This window comes from Medicago truncatula, chromosome 6, assembly GCF_003473485.1.
Source record: "Medicago truncatula cultivar Jemalong A17 chromosome 6, MtrunA17r5.0-ANR, whole genome shotgun sequence".
In the NCBI taxonomy this organism is placed as follows: Eukaryota; Viridiplantae; Streptophyta; class Magnoliopsida; order Fabales; family Fabaceae; genus Medicago; species Medicago truncatula.
The window spans coordinates 5586041-5613812 of record NC_053047.1 but is presented as its reverse complement, the minus strand read 5'-3'; the positions used below and the strand labels follow the sequence as shown (position 1 = coordinate 5613812).

The window sequence follows — 27772 nt, the reverse complement described above, 5'->3', positions numbered from 1 at the left end:
TCTCCAATCCAATATGATGAAAGTGTTACAAAGGGTTACAAGAAACAATAGCTTGCAAGCTTACACAAGAAACAAGACCTAGATTCTACCCTTTGGTGTTTCCCCACTCTCACAATATGAACCCTAAAAGAGAAGACACTAGAGGAAGCTTTAGATCCTTCCAATGGTGAACTCCTCACTACCCAAGGTGATTACAATGTTTTTCCCAACCCAAGAGACACTCTCTACAAAGACACTCAACCCTTTGGTTCCCTCCTTTGTAATCCAAGTTTTTCTCTCTAAGCTCTTCCAAGCTCTCCTCCAAATCTGCACAAGAACACTTTAAATACTAGCCTTCCTCTGATACAATCGTGTCACGATTTCCAGATCGTGTCACGATTTGCGTACGTCCCAAGGTATGACCAGTCCTTATCACGGATACTTAACGAGCAAGTTTCAAAATCGTGTCACGATTTCCCAAGATTGTGTCACGATTTGGCACCCTGCAAACCAGCTCACGGCATCACGAAATCGTGTCACGATGCCAAATTCGTGTCACGATTTCTCTGTTCTTCCAGACCACAAATTTGAAGCCAACTATCAACAATGCATGTAGTGTAGATGCTTATTTGGATTTGTTCCAGTGTAGATTAATGCTAAGGGTCACAAAAATGGTATTCGGAAATGACTTATAATGTATGTTATCGTCTTTTGTGGTTGTTGAAGTTCAAAAAAATTGCTATGCTGGCTAAGCAAGCACCCTTATGCTGGCTAAGCAAGCACCCTTCTTGTTCTTCCAATACAATTAGCCCTATAACCTTGCAAGCTGCGCAACCTCTCTAGTAGAAAATGTTTTTCCTATGTTAATGATGTATATAGTATTGTTAGGTATTGTGGGTTGATACATGATATTGGCATCTACTTTCCTTTCCAGTAAACTATATATTTACTATGTCAATGATTATTATGTTATCTATAATTAATAAAGAATATGTATAAGTAAGAATGAAATGATAGTTCTTGATGTTGATATATGTAAGTATAGAGGATATGCGAGCCTTTTGGAATCATTCTAAACAAGCAAAAGTCATTCTCTTGAAGATCATCAACAAACTGATAATGTAAACAGATAGTACTTTCTAAAGTGGAGAACAAACTAACAAGCACATTCTAGTTTAATGCTCAAAATCAAGTCACACATAAAATGGTAGCTGAAATCACTACGATTTAGTAACAGTTTAAAATTGTAACTAAATAAATAAAAAACAAATTTTACTATTTAGATTTTGTAACATTATTTGATAAATGTTAGGTAAAGTTTGTGTTGTTATATATCCAATGGTTTTAGTAACCTTAAGAGTCTTATTAGTAACAATTAAAAATGGTTACTTTTTTAGTATCATTTTTTATTTTTTTTGAAAAGGCTAAAATGAATTATATTACCAAATCAAAAATGTCCTTCCAACACAAGGCGTACCAGAAAAGAACAACAAAGTCTGAAACAATATTTAATTATGAAAACAGAAACTAAAGGAACAAGAACAAAGGTGTAATTTTAGTATCTAATTCGTAGCCAATCTCTAACAATCAATTTTAGATATAATTTTTATCCAATTATAAGCATAAATGTTAAATAGAATTTTAGTTAACTCTGTTGGGATAAACAAGAACAAAGGTGTAATAATTGGATGGTTACTAAATATGTTAAATATCATATCATATCATTAACTATTATGTTTTAGTTAACTCTGTTGGGATAATCCAAAGTTTTGACACAATATCATATCATTAACTATTATTTTTTCAAACTATTTGCATGGTGTGCCAAGGGAAAGATGGGCACTATGCCCGTCTTTTCGCCAGTAATATATAAATAAAAGACGGAGCAAGTCCCACATAGTAGAGAGAAAGAGTAATAAAAAGCATAACACGAGAGGGCTAACAAATGCCTAGCTCGGTGTACCAAGGGTACTAAAATAAAGGAAACAAAAACACCAAACTACAATCGCCCTCAAAAACCCTAAAGCAAGAAACAAGCAAAACTAAACAAATACACCTCCTCAAAAAGCGGACAGGAGCAGCTGCCACACCACAACACAACATCGCAACCGAGGGGATCGCATTAAGAACAGAGTTTAGAACCCCCCCCCCCCCCCCCCAAACTGATAAACCTATTTCTTAATGGGCCAAACCTTCTTGAAATTGTGTCAAATAACGACTTCCTTGTATGATCTTTCATGGATTCGCCCCTACAGGAATACCTAGGTAGTGATGAGTCATTTATTATCTGTTTTAGTATAATATTTAGGTTCGTTTTAATTAGATTTAAGCTTATTTTATTTTAATATTATTTCCTTTTAGAGCTATTTTACTTCAATTGCATATTATTATATTTCAGGAATGAATATTTGATGGATTGAGTCTTGGAGCAAAAGAAAAGGGTTTTGGAGTTGATTCGGAGCAAAAATATGTCTCCCCCAAGTCAGAAGCTTGGCACGGCCCGTGCTAACATTGGCATGGCCGTGCCACCTCCCAGAATAACCTTTTGTTGCTTTTGTTTAGATTTTAAGCTACTCTATTTTAGTTTTCTTGTGGAACATTTTAGTGATGTAATTGCTTAGATTCTAAGTCGAATGTAAACTATAAATAGAGTAGCTACCCATCACAAATAGTCATCTTTTATTCTTGGAATTCAATAAGTGACAATTGTCTTTCTTAATAAAAGTTCTTTTCTTTTTCTTTTCTTTCTTGTTATTTACTTTTATACTTTTCTCCTTCTTCTCATGTCTACGATGAACATGAGTGAGTAGACTTCTCTTGTATTAGGATTATTGGATAAGTCTAAATGACATAATCCTAATCAAACCAAGATATTGACCCTAATCTTATGTAACTCTAATCTCTAATCTAAATTCACCGTTTTAACATGAATTAACCATTATCAAACCGTGGAAACGAAAGTGGAGGGTTTGATAATTGTTAATCCATCATCTCAAATATCAATTCATAAAACGAAAGTGGAGCTTTGTGATAAGTGCTCAAAAGTGATATATTTCTTATGTTAATTTAGGCATTTTAGTGACTTGTTCTACAAGTTATCTATGGAAAAGCTCCAATTTTATGCATTTACACCATTTATGCTTCATATGCCTTACTCTACCCTTTTTGTGCAGGAAAATACAAGCCAGGACCCAAGAATCAACCAAAGTGCAGAAGTTTTCTGGCTCAAGCCAGAAAACTCGCTTAAGCCAGAATTGTCCAGAGAGAGCTCGCCCCAAGCAGGCTCAAGCCAGATCTAGAAATGTCAACAAGCTAAGGTTACGTGGCAGCCATCCATTGGAGCTGCGTGAGATTTTCCACATCTGGCTTAAGCGAGCTGAGCTGGCTTAAGCTAGATTACCCAGACTCAGCCCGTATAAATAGATTTTTCTCTCCTTTTTGATGCATTTACATTTTTATTCATATTTTTCTGGTTTTTAGAGAGAGACTAGGGCTTTTCTAGAGAGAGAAACACAAAGCAAGGTAGTTAGGAGTAGATTCAAGCCAAGATTTGTTGAGACATCATGGATCTTGTCATGGAATCTTCACCCTTTCTTCATCCTTTGCAAAGCTATCATAGACATATGTAGCTACATATACTCTTGTAGTTTTGAGGTATTCAAACAAGCTATTATGTAATCTTTTGATCTTTTAATATATGGTTCTAGCTTATTTATTCAATATTGTTGTTATTCTTGCTTTTATTGTTTTATTGAGATTCAAAATGATATGGACACATACTTTTGAATCTAGAAATAGAATAACAATCTATCTTAAGTTATTACTCTAGACATGGATGTTAATATTTGATAATCACTTTTAATCTAGAACTTAATGCTTTTGGGTAATTTAATCGGTTGGGAAATCGTCGATTAAACTACCCAATCGACTTTGTTATCGTTTAAATGTTTGGGAAATCGATGTTTAAACGATCACTTAGAAATAACGATATCATTTGGACACGAATGATATTGTCGAGTGATTGTCATAATATAGTTTAAAAAGCTAGAATCCGTTAATCGATCGAGAGATTGCAGCTGTTACGCTTGGTTGATGTCTCTGACCGCAAGCGGAATAGCCCTATCTCTTCTCGTTTTACTTTTATGTCGATTAGGAAAATAGTTTTACACAAACAAACAATTTATACCCAAACACTTAACGTGACAAATATTGTGAAAATGCTTATGAAAAACGCAACTCCCTGTGGACACGATCCTATATATACTCACGTGTAAATAGTTTTATGAGAGGTAAAAATCCTACATCACTTTGATATTCGAACAAGTGAATTTAGACAAGGATTGCAAAGGAAGCGAAATCGTCTTTGCAATCTTGGAGACATATAAGTTTGATATTCAAGGGAACTAATAGTAATCAAGTCAGCGAAATAAGCTTGGTTGCTATAGGAACCAAAATATAATAATAATCAAGTCAGCGAAATAGGCTTGGTTGCTAGAGGAACAAAAGAGAAATTGTCTTTAGAAGTTAGGTCTAACATAAGGTTCTAAGTTTAATAGTTTGGTTTGAGAAGGACTTGTCATTAAGATGAATCAATGATCCCAAGGCTCTTTTTATTATATTATCTTTCAACCGTTTGAAAACCCCAACTTTGCAACTTGATTCTCTTCTAATCATCAACAAAAGTTAGTTGAATTTAACAACTCCCTTTCTGAACGATACTCTTATTTTACTACTTCGATAGAACCGTACACTTGCAGTTTTATCCCATCAGGTAGACAAAAGGAATACTTCCCCTGCTGCAATGAAGGAAACACTCAGCCACCCTTAGAAACTCGTCATTGACATTAACTCCAATCAGCCTGCTCTTTGCGAAGTTAACTTTCAGGCCCTCTTAACAGCCCCACCCATCCCCTCAACCACCAGCAAAAACAAGAAAGGGGCTAGATTGTCACCTTGTTTCAGACCCTTATGAATATTAACCTCTTTAGTTGGGCTTCCGTTAACCAAAACTGACAACTTACCACAGAAAACACAAGGCTTAATCCAGCTACGCCATTTGGACCCAAAACCCAACCACCTCATCATATAATCAAGAAAAGTCCAGCTAACTGAGTCATATGCCTTTTCAAAATCAACTTTAAAAATTAGATAGTCTCTCCTCAACTTTCTAGCGAAATCAATTATCTCAATTAAGTCTATGTCTTAATGTTTTTGTCACATGACGATGAACATTATTGAAAAACTTTTTTTTTTTTTGTGGCATATATTATTTATGCATTGTCCTTAGCTTACGGGAACATAATTGAAAAACTTTTAACAAATCATGAACAGTTTGAAATATTAATAAAATTAGGGAGTAATAACTTAAAAGATATAAACCAATTTGATGGTTTACTCACTAATAAATAAATGTCGTACTTCTTATTCCGAAGATTGATTGTCCTCAAAAATTGAATGATTTTCGGCCCATTTCTCTGGTTGGTTGTTTGTATAAAATTTTGGCTAAGGTTCTGGCTAATAGGCTTCGATTGGTTATTGGTTCGGTTATTTCTGATGCTCAATCGGCCTTTATTAAAGGTCGTCAGATTCTAGATGGCATTTTGGTGGCAAATGAGGTGGTTGATGTTGCAAGGAAACGTAATAATGAATTATTACTTTTCAAGGTTGACTTTGAGAAAGCATATGATTCCATTGATAGGAGCTACTTGGATAAAGTGATGGTGAAAATGAATTTTCCGACTCTTTGGCGTAAGTGGATTAAGGAGTGTGTGGGGACGGCCACAGCTTCAGTGTTGGTTAATGGGTCTCCTACAGATGAATTCTCTTTGGGTAGGGGTTTAAGGCAAGGAGATCCTCTCTCACCCTTTTTGTTTCTTTTGGCGGCAGAGGGGTTTCATGTGTTGATGGAAGCTTTTGCAATTAATAATCTCTTATCTGGTTATAAGGTGGGCAGCCATGAGCCGGTGGTGGTGTCTCATCTTCAGTTTGCGGATGATACAATTATCTTATGCGAAAAATCTTGGGCTAATGTCAGAGCTTTGCGGGCCATCTTATTGCTTTTTGAGGATCTCTCTGGTCTTAAGGTGAATTTTTCTAAGAGTCTTTTGGTCGGGGTTAATGTTGAAGGGTCGTGGTTGTCAGAGGCTTCTCTGGTGATGATGTGTAAAGTTGGTACCATTCCGTTTATGTATCTTGGTTTGTCTATTGGTGGGATTGCTAGTCGATTGGATTTTTGGAAGCCGCTTATTGATCGAATACATTCTAGACTGTCGGGTTGGAAGTCGAGACACTTGTCCTTGGGTGGCCGGTTGGTTTTATTGAAATTTGTTCTGTCATCACTCCCTGTTTATGCTCTTTCTTTTTTCAAGGCTCCGTCAGGTATTATTTCAGCTATCAATTCTATTTTAAATAATTTTTTTTGGGGGGGGGGGGGGGGGGGGGAGTGTAGACCATAGGAAATTTTTTTGGGTTGACTGGAATTCTATTTGTCGGAGTCAGGAGGTTGGAGGATTGGGGGTAAGGAGAATAAAAGAATTTAATTTAGCATTGTTAGGGAAGTGGTGTTGGCGGATGTTGGTGGAGAAGGATAGTTTGTGGTTTAGGGTGTTGGCAGCTAGGAATGGTTTAGAGAACGGAAGGTTGAGGGTTGGAGATCGTGATAGTTCTTTGTGGTGGAGGAATGTGGCGAGTTTGAGGTCGGAGGGGTGGTTTTATAGTAATATTTCTCGCTCCTTGGGTGATGGAAAAGATACCAAGTTTTGGTCGGATGTTTGGGTGGGAGAGGTGTCGTTAAGGGCTAGATTTTATAGGTTATTTGAGTTGACGTTGTTGAAGGATGAATCTGTGGCGGTGATGAAAGAGTTAGGTTGGGGGGTGGATGGAGGGGCGTGGAGGTGGAGACGTAGGTTGTTTGCGTGAGAGGAGGAGTCGGTGGAAGAGCTTATTATTTTACTGCAAAATTTGTCTTTACAGGTTCATAGAGAGGATCAATGGATATGGAAGCCAGACTTGTCTTCAATTTATTCAGTTCGCAGTGCATATACATCTATTATCGCACAAGATGTTGTCGTCACAATGGGGACAGCACCTTTTATTTTGCATAAGGATGTACAGCTAAAGGTTTTGTTGTTTGTGTGGCGTTTGTTTCGTGACCGACTTCCAACAAAAGATAATTTATTTAGGCGTCAGGTGTTGCAATTCGATGATCAAATGTGTGTGGGTGGTTGTGGATGTTTTGAAACTTCCACTCACTTATTGTTTCATTGTATGTTTTTTAGTACGGTTTGGAATTATATTCTACAGTGGCTTGGAGTTGTTACGGTGTTACCTAATGACGTCTCTGGGAATTTTACTCAATTTCACCACTTTGGTGGTGTCTCTAAATCGAGGCAATCAATTTTACAGGTTATTTGGTTTGCAACAGTTTGGGAAATTTGGAAGGAAAGGAATAACAGAATTTTTAAGGCTATAGATAGCTCAATCTTACAGGTGGTCGATAGGATTAAGTTACTGACTTTCAAATGGTTGAAGACGAGGTTTATAACTCTTTCCTTCAATTATCATGGTTGGTGGATTAGTCCGTTTACTATTTTAGGCATAGGCTAATTCTTTGGTGGAACCGGCATGTTGTGCGGTGTAGGCCTTTGTCTTGTAATTATTGTATAGTTGTTGTTTTAACTCTTTGGGGTTTTCTTCCTTGATTCATCTTGAGCCAGGAGGCCCTATGTTGTGGTAATATATCTCATTTTAATCTCTTCAAAAAAAAAAATGTTGTACTTTATAAATTTCAAAGATTGAATTTTTTATTTACTCATAAAATAGAAAATGAAAAAGATAAATAAAATAAATAAAACACTCCACTTCACCCACCAAACCAAAGCAAAAGGGAAAGAAAGAGAAGAACAAGAGATAGCTTCAATTTCGCAGTTTCATAGCAATAATCGCCGCAAAAATCCAAAATTTTCAACCCCTTTTCCTTTGCAATTTCATTCTCCAACCATCTATCTACTCTCCTCAATTTCTCACTCCAAGGTTCATCTCTTCAATCTCTTTTTCTTACACTCTTTTTATTATAAAAAAATAATAATAAAAATTCAATTTTTATATTTTTCTCACCATACCCACCTGAGTTTTCGGCTTCTAAATTTCATTTTGACCCTTTTAATTGCTTATTGATATGATAATCTGAAATGGGTCGCTTTGTTTTTGCTAATTCAAGTGCGTTTCTGATATGATTTTATATTGATTATTTGTTTTATTTTGTAATTTATATAATTTTTTGAAGCTTTGTACTGTGATGATGTTGGTTGATACAATGACATAGCTTTTATGTGAAGAAAAGAATCAAATTTTCCAAACTTTGGAGTTTATAGACTGAGCACATGATACTGTCGGTGTGTGTCAAATTTTCATATTAGTTTTTTAATTTTATAATAATAATTTAATTTTTGATACACTTTCAGTGTAAAAAGTTTTAGAAAAATTTAAGTGTGAAGTTTTATATTGTCAGCAAATCACCACTAATTGTGTGTACGGATTAAAAAGTCAAATGTTGTTAATGTTGGGACGATTATGATTTATTGACGGTGTAAAAAATCTTTACGGTGACAATGTATATGGATTAAATCCATTTTATATTAGTTATTTTATGTTATATGGTATTCATATCATGTGTTTTGTACTGATCTTGTGTCATAGTTCTGATTTTATATCCTTGTAAGTTCTGTACACGTTGGTTTGAATAATGAACATTTGGTGCATTGCTCAGATATGTGGCAACCAAGCTAATAAACAAGTGATATTATTTTTCTGATGAATACACACATACACATTTTTGCGCATTAAATATATAAGGGAATTTCTTATCTTGAATTCGAGCATAGTTATTTTAATTTGTGAAATAATTGTATGAATGGTATATTCTACAACTTTCTCATGCTTTTCAATAATGATCTTGTTGTTTTTCTGTAATGCTATTTTGATTTATTTTGCAGGTGAGCAAGAGCAACAGTGCTTTGATCCATATTACAAATGAGGGATGGTACTGTTTCATGGATGCAGTGAAGCTTCTGAAAACATAGTTGGTGTGGTGCTGTTGGAGACTATTTTTCTCAAACCATGCATGTAGCACCATCTAGTTTTCATTGATCAGTTGAAGAGTGGGAGAAATCTGAAGCTAGTTGGAATAATGGGTTCTGTTTGTTGTTGTTTGAGCTTTGATGATTATGAAGATTATGTAAATCCAAATAGTACTGTGTATAGGAATTGCCCGTGTCTCAGTTGCTTGGTTCAGAATCTTTTGAATGTGGTATGTATCTACATCCTCTTTCCATTCTCTCCCTTGTTTTGTTTGCCTTATACGTAATTTGAATTTGAAGAGTAAATAGTCATATTGGTTGCTAAATGTGAGGCAATGTCTATGTAGTCATTGATTGTATCGAAATTACAACAATTCGAGTGTAACTTTTGTTAGTATATTGATGGATCAAACTGACTAATGGATGATACATTTGAGGACTAAACTAACTAACGAAAAACACATTCGAGTACCAAACTGATTGACGAGAGACACATTTGAGATGCTTTTGTAATTTTCATTAATTTGGGGACTATAGCGACATCGCATGAACATCTGATGTGCTGATCTTTGCGTTCCTTGCACACCTGGTTCCTTTGCTTGAATTATATAACCTAAAATTTTGCAAGTGAAATTGTTGGCATTAGCATCTCTTTAGTGTTCTGGTTTTGTATAGTGCGTACAACTATTCTTGAAATGTGTCATAGTCCTACTTATTTTTAAATGGTATTCTTTTGCATGTATGCTTCAGTGAAGAAATCTCGAGTGCTATCAATGTTAGAGGTGACTCTTAAAATCAAAATATGTCTCACTTAGTTTTGCGGGAAAGTTTATAATATGAAGCTTACATAGTCAAGTGATTGCAAACTTGTCCTACAAAGCCCACAAAAGAAAAACATCTCAAATCAATTTGTACTCTGTTGTCAAATAATGGCTGTAGCAGCGCTATAGTATAGAGGAATTTGAATAAATCGCTATTGTTTTGCGATGCCAATATGCTATTTGTTACAAAGTGTTGTCAAATAGCGGCGGTATAGCACTGTGGCAAGGTGGAATGTGAACAAACCACTATTTTCCGCGATCCATGATTGACAATATTGCTTGTACTAACCTATTATTTGGCCTAGGAAAAGTACTCTGCATTTGTGAATGTATGTTTCTTGATGGTAAATCCACCTTATTGATCGGCATTTATATTACGATTTGTTGGAAAGCTACCTAAAGACTATTTTAGACCAAAATCCTTTTTTCACAATGATGTAAATCAGAGCTGTAGTTTTTAATAAAAAATATAACCATTTTCCTATCTCAAATTTCAGTATGCATCAATATTTCGTAGAGGGGAAGCACATTCAGTTCCTTCATCTCTTCAGGGGACAGCGTCCATGACTTCTGCCGCATCACTTGATAATTCTCTATCTGACATGTACCGTTCTCCTCCAAGGCCTTTACCTTATGATGCAGAGCCTCGGTTTTTCCGCTCGCAGCGTGATGGACTAGTTTCAAGGCGTGAGAAAAGTTCAAGCCATTCAAATGACGAAACTGAACCTCTAAGAAGTGACACAGATGTGGATCCAGAACCTTTACATTCATCAGAGAAATGGAATGAATGTGCCTGTGAAGATGAATCAAAGATATACCGTTCTAAGTCCGCATTAAAACTTTCATCAGCAAAATATACAACCGGAGTTGGACTCATTTATGCATCGTCGGAAGACGAGGATATTTGTCCAACTTGTCTTGAAGGTAGATTTATACATTTTCTTTAATAATCTCAGTTTTTCATTAGAAGACCCTTTGATACTGGGACTTAAATCAGCATGGTTTGGTACTATATGATGCTCGGTGATTTATGAAGCACAGGTATATACATGAACATTGACACATACACCAGTAATAATATGATAAAATGGAAGTGATTAAATGTAACCACATGTGGTCTGTGTCGTGTTAGTGTCGGACACTGGACCAGCTTTCGTTCTGAAGTGTCAGTGCTACATAGTCAGTGAAAGATTTTGGCATCAACAAAAAGAACAATGCAATCTTCCCTTCCATTAGGTGGAGTCGGTTAATTTTTTTTGATAAATTACTTGGTAGTTTTTATCTTAAATCAAGTAGATCATCAAGCCATTTAAATCTAAATCCTTCTTAGTGGTTTAGTCTACAGTTTTTGTTGGGTACTATTATCTAGTCCCAACTTTTTCGCTACCATTCTTATCTACTTTTCTTCCCGGGCTTCTCTGTCTTTACCACACATGTGACATATCCAAACTGTCTAAGAAAAGACTATACCATCTTTTCCACGTTAGCTTTTACACCAACTCTCTAATAACTATCTTCATTTTAATCCTATTATGCCTTGTAACTCACTGTAACTTTGTTCCCACCGCATTGTATAGTTTATTTTCTTTTCAGATTTTTATCTATTTGCATTCAGTGTCATGTAGGGGTCTTATAGTTATAACTTTGTGCTTGTGTAGTGAAATATTCTTTTAAGCCTGAACGACAACTCTTAAAATTTGGGCTAGGGCCCAACTGATTCAAATAAAATTGACTTGTAAGGTTAGGATTGTCTGAGTTTTATGATTACCTCTTAGGCAATATCTCTAATTGATTGAGACTCTCAACACACCCCTTCATGCTTAATACTAGACGTCTGAAGCATGGACCAAGATAGTCAGAATCGAGATCCTACCTGAGACCGGGAAGGGGTCACGAGATCATAAATCGCGGGATCGCAATACAGATTGTATGCTCCAATGAGTTGACTCGCGATTCTTACTACCATGGTGGACAAATGTGAGTGACTGAGTAATAGAGATTTTAAAACACCTTCCATGAGCGGACATCTAGCACACGGACAAATATGGGTAACCCAATAACATATCCACGATATGGCTCTATCACTATCTGAGGATTTAGGCTTAAACTAAGCCCTAAAATCTAGCTCAAGAGGTGAGAATTCCTCAAGCCTGTACTTAGAAACTTTAATTTGATATACTTACTCTGGGAAGTTGATGATCTTTTGAGCCTATATTGTGCATAATATTTTCCTTTTGCTTGAATGTAAACTATTAAAAAGGCGAGCTAGGGCCTAATGGAACCATATTAAATCGACTTGTTAGGTTAGGATTGTCTCAATTTTATGATTGCCTTAGGCGATATCTATATTGATTGGGACTCTGACACCCCTCATGCTTAAGACTAGATAGATGTTTAAAGCGTGAATGAATGTACCCCATGCTCAGGAGTCAGGACCGAACATGTAGAACATAGGAGAAATAAATATGGGTAGCCCAATAATGGATCAATGATAAACTCTACTATATGCAGATTTTTAGGCTTTAGACCTAACTTAGCCCCAAAAGCTAGCTCAAGAGGTGAAAATTATTCAAGCTTTATAACTTATAAGGACTTAAATTGATTCGATATACTATAGAAAGTTGACGATCTTTTGAGCCTCCATTGGGCATCATTTTTCCTTTTACTTTCAAATTTGTGCCTCTTGTGCCTTAAATTGTTAAGTTGATCTTGAAGGTATATTTCAATTGAACGGGGATAATAAAACTTGGTTTGCGCAATGGTTTCATTAGTTGATCTTGAAGGTAAAAATATGAATAATATGCATCTTGATAAGTTCTATGTTTTGACAATTGTTTATGCTTGCAGAGTACACTAAAGAGAATCCAAAGATAATGACAAAATGCTCTCATCATTTTCACCTTGGTTGCATCTATGAGTGGATGGAGAGAAGTGACAATTGTCCAGTTTGTGGGAAGGTAATGTATTATTTTCTAACATCTTTAACCAAATATGTTTGCAGTGAAATCCATAAAATTTGCTTCGTAGCATACATCAAGGTAGAACTACACCTTCTATTAAGAGAAGTTCAAATATTAAATTATCGTGACTTGTAAATGCTAAATGAACAAAACATAATCTTAGTAGTTAACAAAAAAATGCACAGTGCCGATATGTATCTGCTCAATCATTTTTTTGTTTCAATAATTTTAGTTACTGCCTCTGTCATTAATTATAACATACTATGTTTTTAATCTTGGTAAAGTTGGCAACTGTAGATTGCGCCAAGATTAACATCTTTAAGTGTTTTTTATTAAATGACGTTAATCTTGATGTGTCTCAATGACATGTTAGAGAATTTTAGTTTTATATAAAAAATCTACTGAGATAATCTATGATTTAAATTTTCATTCAAACGGCGAGTTACATAAAATATGTACGTGTATATGGTAGAAGGTTATTGAACAATGTAACACTATCCAAATGTTATACCGATGTAATTTTATCTCTTCTATGATGTATAGATTGTTGTTGGCAATGTATTCCTGATTGATTGCAAAATTCTAGGCTTTTAGTTGGATTTTAATGAATGATAAATTGGTTATATATTTGGCTACATATGTGTATATTTTTCTGTATAGGAAATGGATTTCGATGAAACGACGTACACTTGATTGATTTGGGTGGTGCATAAAGGAAGCAACAGAGGAAAGGAAGGATATAAAAGTATAGACATTGTGAATAATGAAAGATGAAGTGTTTGTATATGTATATGAAAGTTTTTCTTAATTGTTGTGAGTTCAATCTTACTGCTCATGTGTTTTTTAGATTGAAGCTTGTCTCCTTGTCTGAAACAACTGTGAAGGAAAAAAAAGTGATTTAGATGGAAACTTTGTCAATGCAGCACCATGTTGATCTATTATTGCTCTGTTGTTTACTGTAAGGTTTGGTGTTTTCCAAGCCATGAGTTCTACAATTCATCTTGAAGAAAAGTCATGTATGCATATATAAAAGATCAAATTACACCAAATAGTTACACTAATTATTACACTACACTTATTTTTAACCCTTTGTGTTATGGCTATACTATAATTCGTCAACTTTAGCAAGTCGATGGACTCCCCAAAAAAAAAAAATCATGTTCTCTCCTTTCGAGTTGCGATGCTCGCTGCCTTAAATTTACAGGATTGGATTGATTTTACTCCATTTTTTACGAGTTTGGATTTTAAAATTCGGACAAATCAAGGGGCTTTGAGAAGCATGGAGTTAGAAGAAGTCTATAAAGAATCTCCGGCTTCACTTTATCTAGCTTTTTTTTCCCTCCTCTTTGGGTTATGAGTATGACTCTCCATTTTATTTTTAGAAAAATATGGTCGTTTTCCATGGGCAAATTTTAAAAATGAATAACTTTATCACATGATTAATCTTATCATTTTTTATGATTTATCAAAGACAGATCAAGTAAAAACATGATGTAAGTATGAGAGATAAAATTGTCACAAAAGTTATTGTAAAATAGCTGTTCAAATATCAATTTTTTTTTTTTTTAGATAGACGAAATGGCAAAGCCATTATAAACTCACACACACAAGTGGAGGTACCGGGGTTCGAACCCCGATCATGGCATCCGGCCTAACAATTTCGGCAATTTCAGCATTTTTAAATATTAATCTAGTTTATTATATGCGTCAATCAAATACATAATAGAAATAAGAGTTTATCATTTGACCAAAAAAAAAAAAGTTTAGGATTCAACTATTACGTTGCTGCTAGTTGGAAAAGGAATACAATTTTGTGCCATTTAATTTGAATTAATTTTTATTTGGCTTAATTGCTATTTTCGTCCCTAAACTAATTTTTTGGTATCGTTTTGGTCTCATAATTAATAAAAGTCCGTTTGAATCCTTTAAATATGTCTCTGTTACATAAATTGGTTCCTTCCGTTAATTTTATTAAAAAATATGTTAACTCAAGCACACGTGTCATTTTCACATTGGTTGGAATTTATATTCATCTTCTTCCTCCTCATCTTCATCTTCTTCAACAAATCTTCATAAAACCTTCATACAAACCCAGAGAAAAAAAAAAAAAAAAAAACTTAAACAACAAAACTCATCATATAATACTTTACCTTTATCATATGAAATCCTAATCTAAACTCATTATCATTTTAATTTGTGAATTTCTTTAAGATTTGGAATGACTAAATTTTTTTTATTCCAATGACAACAACTTCACCCATAACACCATAAGTCGTCGTCTTCTTCTTCCATAGGTCTTCTCATAACACCATCAAACGAAAATTCGTTTTCAATTCCTCTTAAACAAATGAAAATCGGAAATCATGCTCAAAATCGTTGATTTGCATGCGTTGTTGAAATTGCAAATAATCTTCAAGTTTTTTGTGTTCTAGTTCTTACTCATGTGTTCCTCTTTTGATTGGGGTACTGAAATCGTGTTCCAATTCTCCTTCATATGTGTTCCTCTTTCGACAATGAGTTTTGTTTTTGAAGGAATAATGGTGATGGGTTTAGTTCAGAAAATGGATTTTTATGAAGAATGGATTTTTATGAAGGATTGATGATGATGATAATGATGAAGAGTTTAGATTGAATTTGAAAATGAGTTTTTTTTTTCCTCTACAGAAAATAGAGCTTTTATGTTTCAATATTTAAGAATCAATTTGTTTTCTTCCAATTTCAATTTCAAGGTTCGATTTTTTTTCTTCAGTTTTCTGTTGTGCTGGATTTTTATTATGAAGGTTGATGAATGTGGATGAGGAAGAAGATGAAGAAGTTGAATGAAGGTGATGACTTGTACAAATTCTAACAATTTTTTAATAAAATTAACGGAAGGAGCCAATTTATGTAACAGAGACATATTTAAAGGACTCAAACAGACTTTTTATTAATTATGGGACCAAAGTGATACCAAAAAATTAGTTAAGGGACGAAAAATAGCAATTAAGTCTTTTTTTTTTTTTTTTGTTAATTACAATTTTTGAAGATTGTTATGAAGACATGAAAATTGAAGATTGAAGGTTTTTTTTTTGGATTGGTAGAGATGAATGATGAATATGTTTGTTTTGGGTTTTATTTTTAACCTTTTCTGATTTTTAATATTTTTTAATTTATTTAATTTATAAAATGATTATGTGGCATTTTTTATTTTTTAATTCATTATTTTGGTCAAAATTGACCAAAAGGATCAAAGTTGCAAATGGGCTAAATCTTAAGGGATCAAAATTGTAGTTTTTGTACATAGGGAACTAAAATTATAACTTTTTAAAACTTAAGGGGGGAAAAATGCACTTTAACTTTTTTTTATACCAACATTACATATGGTGTTCTAAGGAACATACTTTAAACAATACAAGTGGATATTTAATGTTTATGCTAAGCTCAAATGGAGTTGCATTGAAAGAGGTCAGCATTCCCATGCAAACTTTAGTTATGTGCAGTTGATCATATGACTCACGTGTGGAACATATTTTTTCTCTTCTTTCAAATGCACTATATTGAGGAGTTTGGGGATCAAATGATGTTTGGATAAATTTAATTTCAGAGATTCACCGAGTGTCGAGGAAAGTCTCAAAGTTTAATGAACACTAACAAAGATATTTATAAATCATTGATTAAAGAGGTCTCATGCTGACAACATGAGTTGAACCCACAATTTTGTAAATAGTTTAGTCAATTTTCAGTGGTTACTCACTTAAATTATTTTAACATTTAAACATTTTTAAAGTATGGTCCATGATGAAACACTTATGAAGGTGGTCCATATTAAAATTTGCCTTCAAACATATTCCAAATAGAAAAAAGATACTCATACACACATTGTACCACCCTTTTCACAACCAACCAAATACTATTTTATATGTTCCTCTAGTAATGAAATTAAAATTGATGTTTAAAAACAATGCATATAATGATATAAAGCATATAGATTAGTATCAGATTAGTAAGTGATGCATAAGAAAAATGAAAATAACATCTAAAGATATTCAAAATACTAAAAACCTTCATATATGCCATATATATCTATGGCTAAAAGTTTCAATAGTTTTAATTCAGTCACTGCTGTTTTTATAGCAAAACAAGTTAACCAGAAAGAAGCACATGCAGCATTTACAACAATGTCAAAACCAAAAGGCATTTTTTTGTCTTTTGCTTTTATGCAAATAGAGAAATAATGAGCTTAGCTCAAAGCATCCATCCAGGAATAAATCCATTAACTTGTTGAGCTTGAGTTGTTGCAGTTAGCTGATCTGATGCTACTGGAGGACTGTACCTGTAATCAGTCCTGTATCAAGGAACAATGGTTTAGAATTTAATAATTTAAAGGTTCAATATATTTTATATGTATCTGAACTATTTCATTTTGACAAAAAATACACTCGAGAGTTTCAACAATATCACAGTGTCATTTTATTGTTTTTAATGTGATTCCAAACATGCACTATAAGTAGGTCCTTAAAATTTTAAATAATTTATATTTGCATCTGTAAGTTCCGTAAGTTCAACGACATAGTTACAAATTATTTAAAAATTTAGGGACACGATTTAAAAAAAAAAAAAAAGTAGTTTAAGGACCTAATTACAAATCAATAACAAATTTAGGGGCCCAGGTACAATATTTTTTTTTAATTCAGTGACCTATTTAAATTTTTTGAAATAGTTTAGGACCTAGAGAATAGTTAAACCTAATTCAAATCATCTTTAGCAACAACAAAAAAGAAAATGATTTATAGATTATTACCCTATCTGCAATGTTGGATTGCACTCCAAAGGCTGAAAGAAGCTTTGTGAGTGAGCATTTTGATTACCATATGCCATACTTTGATCACCAGCTTCCCATGTTTGCCTATACTGGTTTCTTGAATTGATATTGATTTCTTCCAGCTTTCAATAGAATAGTATTCAATCAAATCATCAGCACAAGGACTTAATTAATATGAATGGATGAATAGGTATAAATCAGTACTATAGTCTTTATATTGTAAGAATAGGTTACTACTTTAGTCTTAAGGTACATTAATCAATTCATAATAGTATTTTTCCTTTTCAAAAAAATTCATAATAGTATTTTAATGTTCCAAGTACTTTAGACAAGTACATAATCATATTGTGAAATAGAACCATGCATAAGAACAATAATGGCATGGATGATGGATGAATGTTACCTTCATAGACAAAGATCTGTTTGCTTCTACCAACATATGCTCCTATGGCCAAAAAATGGATTACATGTGTTAGGAACATATAAAGTTGATTTATTATGAAGTAATGCAAACACCATGTACCTTATTTTGAAGATCAGCTAATTGGTCCAGCATGAATTGGGTCTGCAAATTGATGTTCCATTTAATGTCAGATATCATCAAAAGAAGTAACAAGAAACCACCAAATTGGTCCCTATCTTTGTAGATCATTTTCAATAGTCCCCGACTATATTAATATTTTAAACTAGTCTCTGTCTTTGTTAAAAGTTTCTCAATTAGGTCTTTTTTATGTTTCTGTCGCATGACGAGGGACCTAAATGAAAAACTTTTGATAAAGACATAAATTAGTTTGAAATATTAATATAGTCGGAGGCTAATTTGAAAATGAGTACAAAGACAGAGACCAATTTAATGATTTAATCTCACAAGTAATAATAAGCTATTCATAAGGAAACTTCAGACTAGGAATTATCAGGATTTGTTTTCAGATATATTAACCATTTTCATGATCAAAACTGTGTCACCAACATAGTTAAGCATTTCACATTTTACTGAAACTTAGGGTTTTATGAAATATTCTATTCAAGAAATTATATTTTACTAATTGAGCAGTATGACATAATTAAAGTTGAAAGTTTAAGTTTAAAAAATTTCTTTATGCATCTTAAATACTCACAAACACCACTAAAAAGCGTTGATGCGACGAAAATTAGAGACAGAAACATAAACTTGATTACTAAATTTGATGTCTCTAACAGTTAACGATGTAATTAGAGACGAATTTTTATACCTTGGTGGACCTGACTTGCTTGAGAGATGAATCAAGTTGGCGTTCAAGCTGCTCAAGATCTTTGGTACCTAATGGACCTAAGTCTTCACCAAGAAGGTTTCTGCAATTAAGGAACAAAATGCCATGGTCTTAATGAAACACTTCAAAAACATATATATAGTTTGAACATTTACACTCACACATGTTAATATATTTACCTTTGAGTCCTTTGAAGAGATTCAAATCTTGCTTTCAGCTTCAAGTACTCACGGTAACTGCTCTGCTAAAGCAAGTAACAAGTTAAATATAACAATAGTCCATAACACTTTTCAATGCATAAGCATATTTTCAATAGTTTATAACAATAGGCATAAGCATATTTTCAATGCTCTATAGTAGTTTATAACACTTTTCTTGAGTGAAATTTTCAAGAGATGTTGAAAAAAATACCTAAAATGACTTATTTAGGTTTATCTATTGACGAAAGTATTTGTGAGGATGTTTAGACGCACTTGTAAAAGCAATTTATGACATGTCCATGAATTATTGTTAGCTTATGATAACAAATTATAGTTAATATGAAAATTATTTTGACTTTATTGTATCTTTTATTATAAAAATAGTTTATACGTAACGTAATCACTTACTTTCTCCGTTCATTTTTCTAAGGACCTCTAAAAAATTTCATATATTAAGAAAAATTATTGTCCTCGTGAGCTTAGCTCAGTTGGTAGGGACAATACATAATATATGCACGGTTCGGGAGTTCGAACCCCGGCCACCATAAAAAAAAATATTAAGAAAAACTATTAGTGAATTTCGTGTGTCTATTTACTATGTGGATCTTCCTAAAATACCCCTTGTCCACCTTAACTTTTCATTTTTCAAGATCAATTGGCAGTATTAATAAGGAGCATGTTTAGAGAGAGATAAAATGCACATAGTAAATTGCATATGGCTTATACTTAGCACAAAATTTTCTTCAAAGGGCTTATAACTAGGGACGAAGGTAGTATATGATAAGCACTTAGGCTATAAATGCTTAATGAAGTTGTTTATTTGAATAGGGCCAAATGCTATAATCATGTGTGTTAAACAAATTAAAGCAATAGCTTTATATACCTCAAGCTCTTTGGCAGGTTTGTTAACTTCTACTGCACCATAGCTGCATTTTTGGTACCTATCAAGCGTCTTGAGCATGCTGCATTCAAGGAAAAGAAAGGAACAACCAATCAATTCATGAATAACAATTTCATACAACTAAAATGATATTCATAGATCCAAAGCACAAGAAAATGCTAAGAATGTAATTATTTAAGCACTTATAAATAAAACAATGAATAGCTTATGTGTTTCACAAACTCAAGCATATAAAAGTAAAATTAAGATAATGAGGCTCAAATACAAGTGAAATGCAATATCAGGCCACCAAAACATGAACCCTTAATTTCTTAATTTCTTGATTACAACTAAATATAAAATGTTGGTCCAAGATATATCCCTATATTTAGGAGCATTTATGAATTTGTTCTCCTATTGACAATAAAATTTTTCTAGGGTTAAATTCCATGTTTGTGAAGCCATTTCCTTTTCCCATTTTTTATCTTAGCTCAAGTAAATTAAAAAGTAAATGTTGTATATTAATTGTCCAATAGACCAATACTAAATATGATCCACTAAATATATCCCAATTCAGCACATATATGTGTGAGTACTTTGAACATCAAGTCATGCTTTAATGTCTTTTCCCTCAATATGACAGAATGAGTATCATAACAGGAAAAAGAACTAAAAGTAAGGAATATATGACTGAAAACTATCATATAGGTTTCTTAGACTTATTTGATTTCATTGTCATTAATTGAATGCATCAAATAACACATCATGTACATGAATATTAGTAAATGAACTTACTATAGTACTTTTTATCTTTAATAATAAGTGACTATAGAAATTTGAAGGAGATCTCATCAGAAATATTTATAAATTTATAAATTACATTGAAAACAAAAGGGGGGCCTGGGGGGTAAAGAGGTAGCATATTAGGTGATAAATTGAAGAGAAAAATAGAAATTTGGCATGGAAAATTCCCAACAGAAATTAGAGACAGAAATACTAATATTAGTCTCTAACTTTGGAGTTCTTAACACAAAAATCACTTTTTCAATGGTGAATTTAAGGCATAAAATGGAAGGAAAAATAAAGTGTTAAATACTCCATTATATAAGTAGAAATTTCAGAGAAGAGCAAAACACTGAATGAAATTAATCATCCATATATAATTCCTTTCTAAATGCAAATATATTTGTTAATTTTAGAGTAAACAAAGATAAATTTGTTTATTTTTTGTCAAAAAAAAAAATGAGAAATTTATTTATTGGTACTAATAAACTCAGGAAGCTAACATCATGTCCTTGATTTATTTGAATATATGTAAATCTAGTACTGCTGGTAACAACTTGTCAGCAACTTTAAGAAAAAAATCTCTAGAAAGTAAATCAAATATTAAATTCTAAAATAAACAAACAAAAATCATTAGCTCAATAAAAACAATTACAAATCTATTATCCATTTATCATCATTAGTTAAAAAACTACAAACCCTTCAAGAAAAAGAAAAAAAAAACATCACATGAATTTAATCAGATCAACTTTCTCAAAACAAAGATATGAAAAACACAAAGGAAAAAACACAAGTAATTTTATAAAAAATAAATAAAAAATAATAATAACACATCCAATATTTACCAGATCATGTACTATATCTCCAGATCTCATGAATCCAATAAACTCAAATACTAACACAGAAAATCAAAATTATAGATAAATAAATCTAAAATAAAAACTTCTCAAATAATCAATCAACCTTCAAATAAAATATATCTCATAAATCAATAATCAAACAATAAAAAAAATCTAAGAAACTCATTTAATTAGTTATTATGATTCTACAAAAGAAAATATAAATTAAAAATTAAAAAAAATATTAAAAAAAAACACAAAAATAAGAATAAAAAAACAGAAACAGAAACATACCTAGGACTGCTACAAAACTCATAAAGCTTGCCTCTATTGGAGAAGATAATAAGAGCAACTTCAGCATCACAAAGAACAGATAATTCATAAGCTTTCTTAAGAAGTCCATTTCTTCTCTTTGCAAATGTTACTTGTCTGTTTATCTTATTCTCTATCCTTTTCAATTCCACTCTTCCTCTTCCCATATTCAACTTCAAAAATAATAATATTTCACTTTATTTATTTATTTATTATAACAATTTCTCTATCTTCCTCTTTAACTTACCACTTCTTAAATCCTTCTTTTCTTAGGTCAGTACCATATTTGTGAAAGACAATAGAAACATTTTTATACTTGAAACCCTAGAGAGAGAAAGTGTAGAGAGAGAGAACAATGATATTTGTTGTGTTGTTCAGTTCAGTTTCAATGATACAAGATTGCAATTTATCTTCAGATGTTTTTTATTTTATTTTTTATTTTATTTTTTCAACCATAAAAATGGAGTGAAACTTAGGGTTGGTGTAACTTTCTATTTTTGTACAACTTTCTTTTTATTGTCTTTAGTTTGCTTAGGGTATTTTTAGAAAGTTTTGCTGTAAACCATTTGCGTGGTTGGAGCGTGAGATTCACGATTTGGTTTAGTACGTTGTTGTTTGGGAAGCGCGTGTGTTGCAATGACGCGTGGTGACAGCTGTGTTGTGTGTTAATGATGTTGAGAAAAATCTATGTCATTTTCTACTGTGGTTCATTACCTTATTTTGAATCACATCACATAGGTGTCGTTATCCCATTGGCTATTTTATTTTTTACTTTTTATTTTACCATGTAGGACACAAAAATTTCATCATGAGATTAATCTCTCTAAGAAAAACTTGTGGTACAACTTCTCTTATCATCAGATTTTTAATATACACAAAAGTCAGCGATCAAGTTTTTAATTTGTCAAGTACATAAATTTCATCGAGATGATTAATCTTTTTAAAAAAAACTTGTGGTACACTTTCTCTTATCAATCAGATTTTCAATATACAGAAAAGTCAACGATCAAATCTCTAACTATTTAATTTAATAATCAAGTATCTTATCATTTAGATTAATTTGTTAATGAGTTTTTTTTGTTGCAATTTTAAATAATAGTTTATTATATGAACTAGGTCTATGTTTGATTTTACGTATGGAACGACCATTATTAATTTTAGATGTATAGTATTGATTTTAACATGTATGATTTTTTGAAAGTTGAATTGACTTTGTCTCAGGAGTCTAAACATGATTTTATACTAAAATTTGTTGTTCAACTTGATTTTACGAAGAAAAAAAATATATACAAATATATTTCATTTTACATTCATCTCACTCTTAAAAAAATCAATTTCACGAAATTAATTAATTCGTTGGTCAAAATCAATTTTATTCATCACAGAACCAAACATGCATGCACCAAATATGTTAAGCTTTCTATATGAATGACACTTTTTTTTGAAGAAATATATGAACGAAACTACATAATTATCTAGCCTAAACTTAATTATAAGGATATTTTCAAAATAAAGTTAATAAGTTTATTTTAATTAAGGTCCTACATAAGTAGGGTCTTGATAATATACTGTTAGAGATTTTATAACTTAAATTCTAGTTGAAACTTAGAACAATCATCGATCAGACTTTACTTACTTTCAATTGAAAGTCTCGATTATATTGAGCCTTTGGAACCAAATTGATTTTTGTTTTTCGTCTTTGAAAGGTTTAGGACCGAATTGTTAGGAGGGTTCAAGGAGAGTGAAGTTTACCTGAGTTTCCAACAGCAATAAAGACTGTACTAAAAATTGTTCTAGAATGTGAGGCTACTGGCTAGCATTCCTTAAGAGATGAACTAATACACATTTATTCTTGTAAAGTATGGTACTATATATACTAGCAGTCTACATTGATAGTTTGCGTAAAAAATTAAGAATGGAACTTGGCACAAAGAATAATCCCCCGTAGATAATAACTCATACCTAATTCTAATCAACATGAAGTTTCATTCATTTATTTACTATAGTACTCTAGTAGTTGTACTATTATACATGAATTAAAAAAATGAGATACTAATATAGAGTGTGTTTGATACTTGATTGCTAAATTGTAAGTATTGAACATAACATCACAAGATAAAATAACACAAAACAAGACATAACAACAAATGACAAATTTTTGTGGTATTGAATGATTTCTGATCTTGTACAATTTGTGGTGGACAAAAAGCTACTTTGGTATTTTGCGCAATTTATATGTGAGACCAAATGTTGTGCTATGATTTAGTGAGGAACAAAAATTTCAGTTTTTGTCGTATCTATTGCCTTCAGTTTGTCTTGTCCTGAAATAGTTCTACAAATCAAATACTAGAACTAAAGTTGTCATGTCTTATCTTTCATTTTTAGCAGATCAAAAACACTCATATTGTTGACAGTTAAAAGAGTTGACAACATGACTTTTCTCTTTAAAAAAAATCAGATTTGATTCTTATAATTACTCATTTGAGAAACAATTTAGTCATCGTAAAAGAAAGATCAAATATATTGATACCAACTCGAAAGTAAGTCTAATAGCGAACCCAGAGAATCTTAGTCATGGAAAGACTTTGGACACCATTGAGGGTCAAATATTCTAATTACCATAGGTTAGAAAAATATTGGTAATTCAATAAATTTGTTAATAATGCATCTAAGCTTTTAAAATTGTCCTTTAATTATGTTTTTTGTTAAAATATTTTAGTAACACACAAAATAATTATCCTAAGAAAAATTCATATTTTTTTCATAAATATAAATTTAGTAATTGTGTTGAATGAGTAACAAGGGTATCATTATTCACCAACATTTCTCTTAATACCCATCCTCTGAAAAAAATACTCTTACTAATATTAATAGTCATGTTCTTCTCGAAAAAGCTGCATAGCATTGTGTGTAGAAAATGGTAGTATATTAAAAATGAATGTGTGAAATTGTAAAAGGTTAGAATCTTTTATGGAAAATAATCAAATATAGTTAGAAAGTCTGTGAAAGTAAGATTTTTACCTTGATGACATATGAAAAATAGCCAGCACATATACGTACCTTTTATTCCCTATTAGGCTAAGATGTCAAACTGTTTTCATATTTACTGTAGCCACATTTGCTGATTTGTTTCACGAATTTATCGAGGTAAATTTTTGGCGGTGTCTATTAATGTGTTAGATTGATAGATTTTGCTAGTGAACACTCAAACATTTTACATTTTTTTAGACAATGAATTAATGAGAGTACAAAAAGATAAATCAAAATTACAATAATGATAAATACATCATTGGTTAAACAAACCAATCAAAATTATAAAATGGTGAACTCATGAACAACTTATTGCCTTTTTGGATGGACGACTGCAAACCACGTTTTGTTAAAATTACAGTAAAAAAATCATTTTAACGCAGAAGTTTCAATTCTCAACTTCTTAAAATCAAGGTAGATTTACATCAAATAGTGTGCAATGTGTTTTTGCTTCATCAAAAGTCACTTCAAACAGGCACTAAGAAACCCCGACAAAATTATCAATTTCAACTCGAGTCAATTCATATGAATTCTATTTCATTCACAAAATTTACTTAGATTTGATTCTACATACACGTTGATTCGAAATACACTTTTAGAATTGTTAGATTTTACGAGTTAAAACTTGGTTTTAACAATCAATCAAAATTATAAAAAGATAAACACTCATGAGCAACAAACATACTTAGACCAATTTACCAACTATGACTCGGTTTAACTTATGTGAACTCTATTTCATTCATAATTTTAGATTTGATTCTACATGTAAGTTGATTTTTTTACTTGGGGAAATGCAAGTTGATTGGAAATACACTCTTGAAATTGTAGAATTGTAAGATTTACGGGCTAAAACTTGATTTTAACAGATCTGGGTGTTTTCAGCGTTCTTTGTTTTGTTTTGAATGGTCGTTGGTAGTTTTTTTTTTATGCTTTTTCCTATCTTTTTAAATGGTTCAGGTTGTTATGAGTCTTATCTATTTTATATGGGACTTGAGTTTTCCCCAATACACCCCCCTCACGTCAGTACTCTACAAGATCCTTCTCACTAAGGTTGATAAGTCAGTTTTGTAAGGATGAGTTAGATTCTAAATTTCAAATGGTTTCAAAACCTTCTCCAAGATCTGATGATCCACATGCTATCAGGTTTCCGCTATCGGGCCACTCACTATTTATGTTCACGAATCAAACCCAACTGGTTGTGAGGGGTGTGTTAAGATTCCTACATCGAATAGGAGATGACTTGCCAATGTGTTTATAATTAAGGACAATCATCACCTCACAAGCCGGTTTTGTGAGGTTGTGTTAGGTCCAACCATAATTTCTAAGATAGGTGTTCATTGTACTCTTTTCATAATACTCTTTTGTCATCTGTTTTTTAAAACAAAAATTTGACTATTAAAATTACATATTAACAACTAACATTTACCTATTAAAAAATTATGTTTCTAGTTCCAATCAACAATCACACCAATTTTTTTTACCAAAACAATTACATGGATTTAGTTAATGCAAGATTTTGTTTTTATCTGAAAGGTTGAGTCAAATATACATATAAAACACAGTAAAATGAGTACTCCAATCCATTACATGCAACTTTTAAAAGAGAACATGAAACTAATAGTGAAAAGTGAAAACCAAAACAATCAACACAACAAATTAAGTAAACTATCAAATATAAATGTTCAATCAAATTTGTCAAAATAAAATCACCTTAATATAACTCAATTAGGCTAATGTTTGAAACCACAAATACCAAATATGGGTGTCGACAATGTTAAGTAACCACATAATTTTCTTCAATGCCACATTTTTGTGTAAATGAGACCAACCTCACATTCTATACTTTATTTCTTAGTTATTTTGGGAGATGCAAACCTACTCTTTGTCATTTTTCTTTTAGCCAAACTTGTACATACCAAAAATCAAACCTTGGATATATGAAGAAATATCAATGAGGTTGGATTTGATCAGAACCCATAAATGATAGATGACTAAGGTTAATTAGTTATCAAAAATACCAAAGCTCAAACAAGAAAATTTAATTGTACATAGCTAGGGTCAATTTCAACCACTTGTATTTTTCTATGCAAAAGAAGGAAAGTTGTGTTAGATCATAGGTAGGGTCCTACATTCCAAACAAGGAAAAAGGAAATTAAAGGTGAATTTATTTTATCACACTAAGATCCACCAATGACCAATCAAAATTCATTTCTTTAAATATGTGTAGTAGCATTTTTGTGGCCTAAAATGAGTCCAACTATGTTTGGATGTCTTTTTTTTTTTTTTTTTTTTTTAGTTTTAGTTATCATTTTGAAATATACTAGTATAGCAAGTGCCTTTTTTGACAAGTAGTACTTGCTTTCCTCGTTTTACACGTTCATAAGTTTTAAAAGAAATTTCTTCATTTCAAAAAGAAAATTACTCCTTCTATTAGAATTGTTTCAAAATATATATAAAATACACCACATCAGAAAAGTCAGTAGTTTTACTTATTTTATGCTAACAACTGTTTGGAGATGTGATTAGTTACTAATTAGAGAATAATTTGTTACTTGTGGTTAACTATTGTTTTCTGTAATTTTTTGTGTAAATTCACTTGCAACAATTGTTGATACATTTGCAAAAAAAAATTAGTTTATGTATTTTTTTTACTCACTATATTTGTAAAATAGCACTCTATAGCTTATATGTCCTACATACATTTGTTTGTTTCACACATATTTATATGAAGATACTATAAATAAAATAAAGAAATAAAAGTTTGTAAGGGTTATCTCAACTAACAAATACAAATATTGATAGATTAGACACATTTATCCGAGTTCAAATCTGAAACGTTA

The 27772-nt window shown here is 32.0% G+C and overlaps 2 protein-coding genes across 3 annotated transcripts; one reads left to right on the top strand and one right to left on the bottom strand.

The window, feature by feature from the left end:
• The first annotated feature begins 7826 nt into the window (after positions 1-7826).
• On the top strand, positions 7827-13898 carry LOC25495435 (E3 ubiquitin-protein ligase At3g02290). Its single transcript, XM_013595657.3, has 5 exons — positions 7827-8010; positions 8973-9286; positions 10375-10801; positions 12725-12834; positions 13498-13898. The coding sequence occupies exons 2-5, from the start codon at positions 9167-9169 to the stop codon at positions 13528-13530; spliced, it is 690 nt and encodes a 229-aa protein (XP_013451111.1). The 5' UTR covers positions 7827-8010; positions 8973-9166; the 3' UTR covers positions 13531-13898.
• Positions 13899-16859: 2961 nt separating this feature from the next.
• On the bottom strand, positions 16860-22289 carry LOC25495434 (agamous-like MADS-box protein MADS2). Of its 2 annotated transcripts, none has more exons than XM_024786643.2 (8): positions 21885-22289; positions 19972-20050; positions 19068-19132; positions 18871-18970; positions 18162-18203; positions 18042-18083; positions 17618-17760; positions 16860-17161 (listed from the first exon to the last, which is right to left on the bottom strand). In XM_024786643.2, exons 1-8 carry the CDS (start codon positions 22067-22069, stop codon positions 17062-17064), a joined length of 756 nt encoding a protein of 251 aa, XP_024642411.1. In that variant the 5' UTR covers positions 22070-22289; the 3' UTR covers positions 16860-17061. The 2 variants fall into 2 exon arrangements, with proteins under 2 accessions (XP_024642411.1, XP_013451109.1); XM_013595655.3 differs by having other exon boundaries at positions 19068-19129.
• Between the last annotated feature and the right edge of the window lie 5483 nt (positions 22290-27772).

What these genes read in the sequence shown, in the direction of transcription:
- LOC25495434 (XM_024786643.2), bottom strand. Translation starts at nt 22,069, where the DNA reads ATGGGAAGAGGAAGAGTGGAATTGAAAAGGATAGAGAATAAGATAAAC. An exon ending in AGCAAGTCAGGTCCACCAAG is followed by an intron (nt 18,204 to 18,870) that starts GTATAAAAATTC and finishes ATCAATTTGCAG; the next exon opens with ACCCAATTCATGCTGGACCA. An exon ending in ACAGATCTTTGTCTATGAAG is followed by an intron (nt 17,761 to 18,041) that starts GTAACATTCATC and finishes TTCTATTGAAAG; the next exon opens with CTGGAAGAAATCAATATCAA.
- LOC25495435 (XM_013595657.3), top strand. Translation starts at nt 9,167, where the DNA reads ATGGGTTCTGTTTGTTGTTGTTTGAGCTTTGATGATTATGAAGATTAT. An exon ending in TTGTCCAACTTGTCTTGAAG is followed by an intron (nt 10,802 to 12,724) that starts GTAGATTTATAC and finishes TTATGCTTGCAG; the next exon opens with AGTACACTAAAGAGAATCCA. An exon ending in ATTGTCCAGTTTGTGGGAAG is followed by an intron (nt 12,835 to 13,497) that starts GTAATGTATTAT and finishes TTTTCTGTATAG; the next exon opens with GAAATGGATTTCGATGAAAC.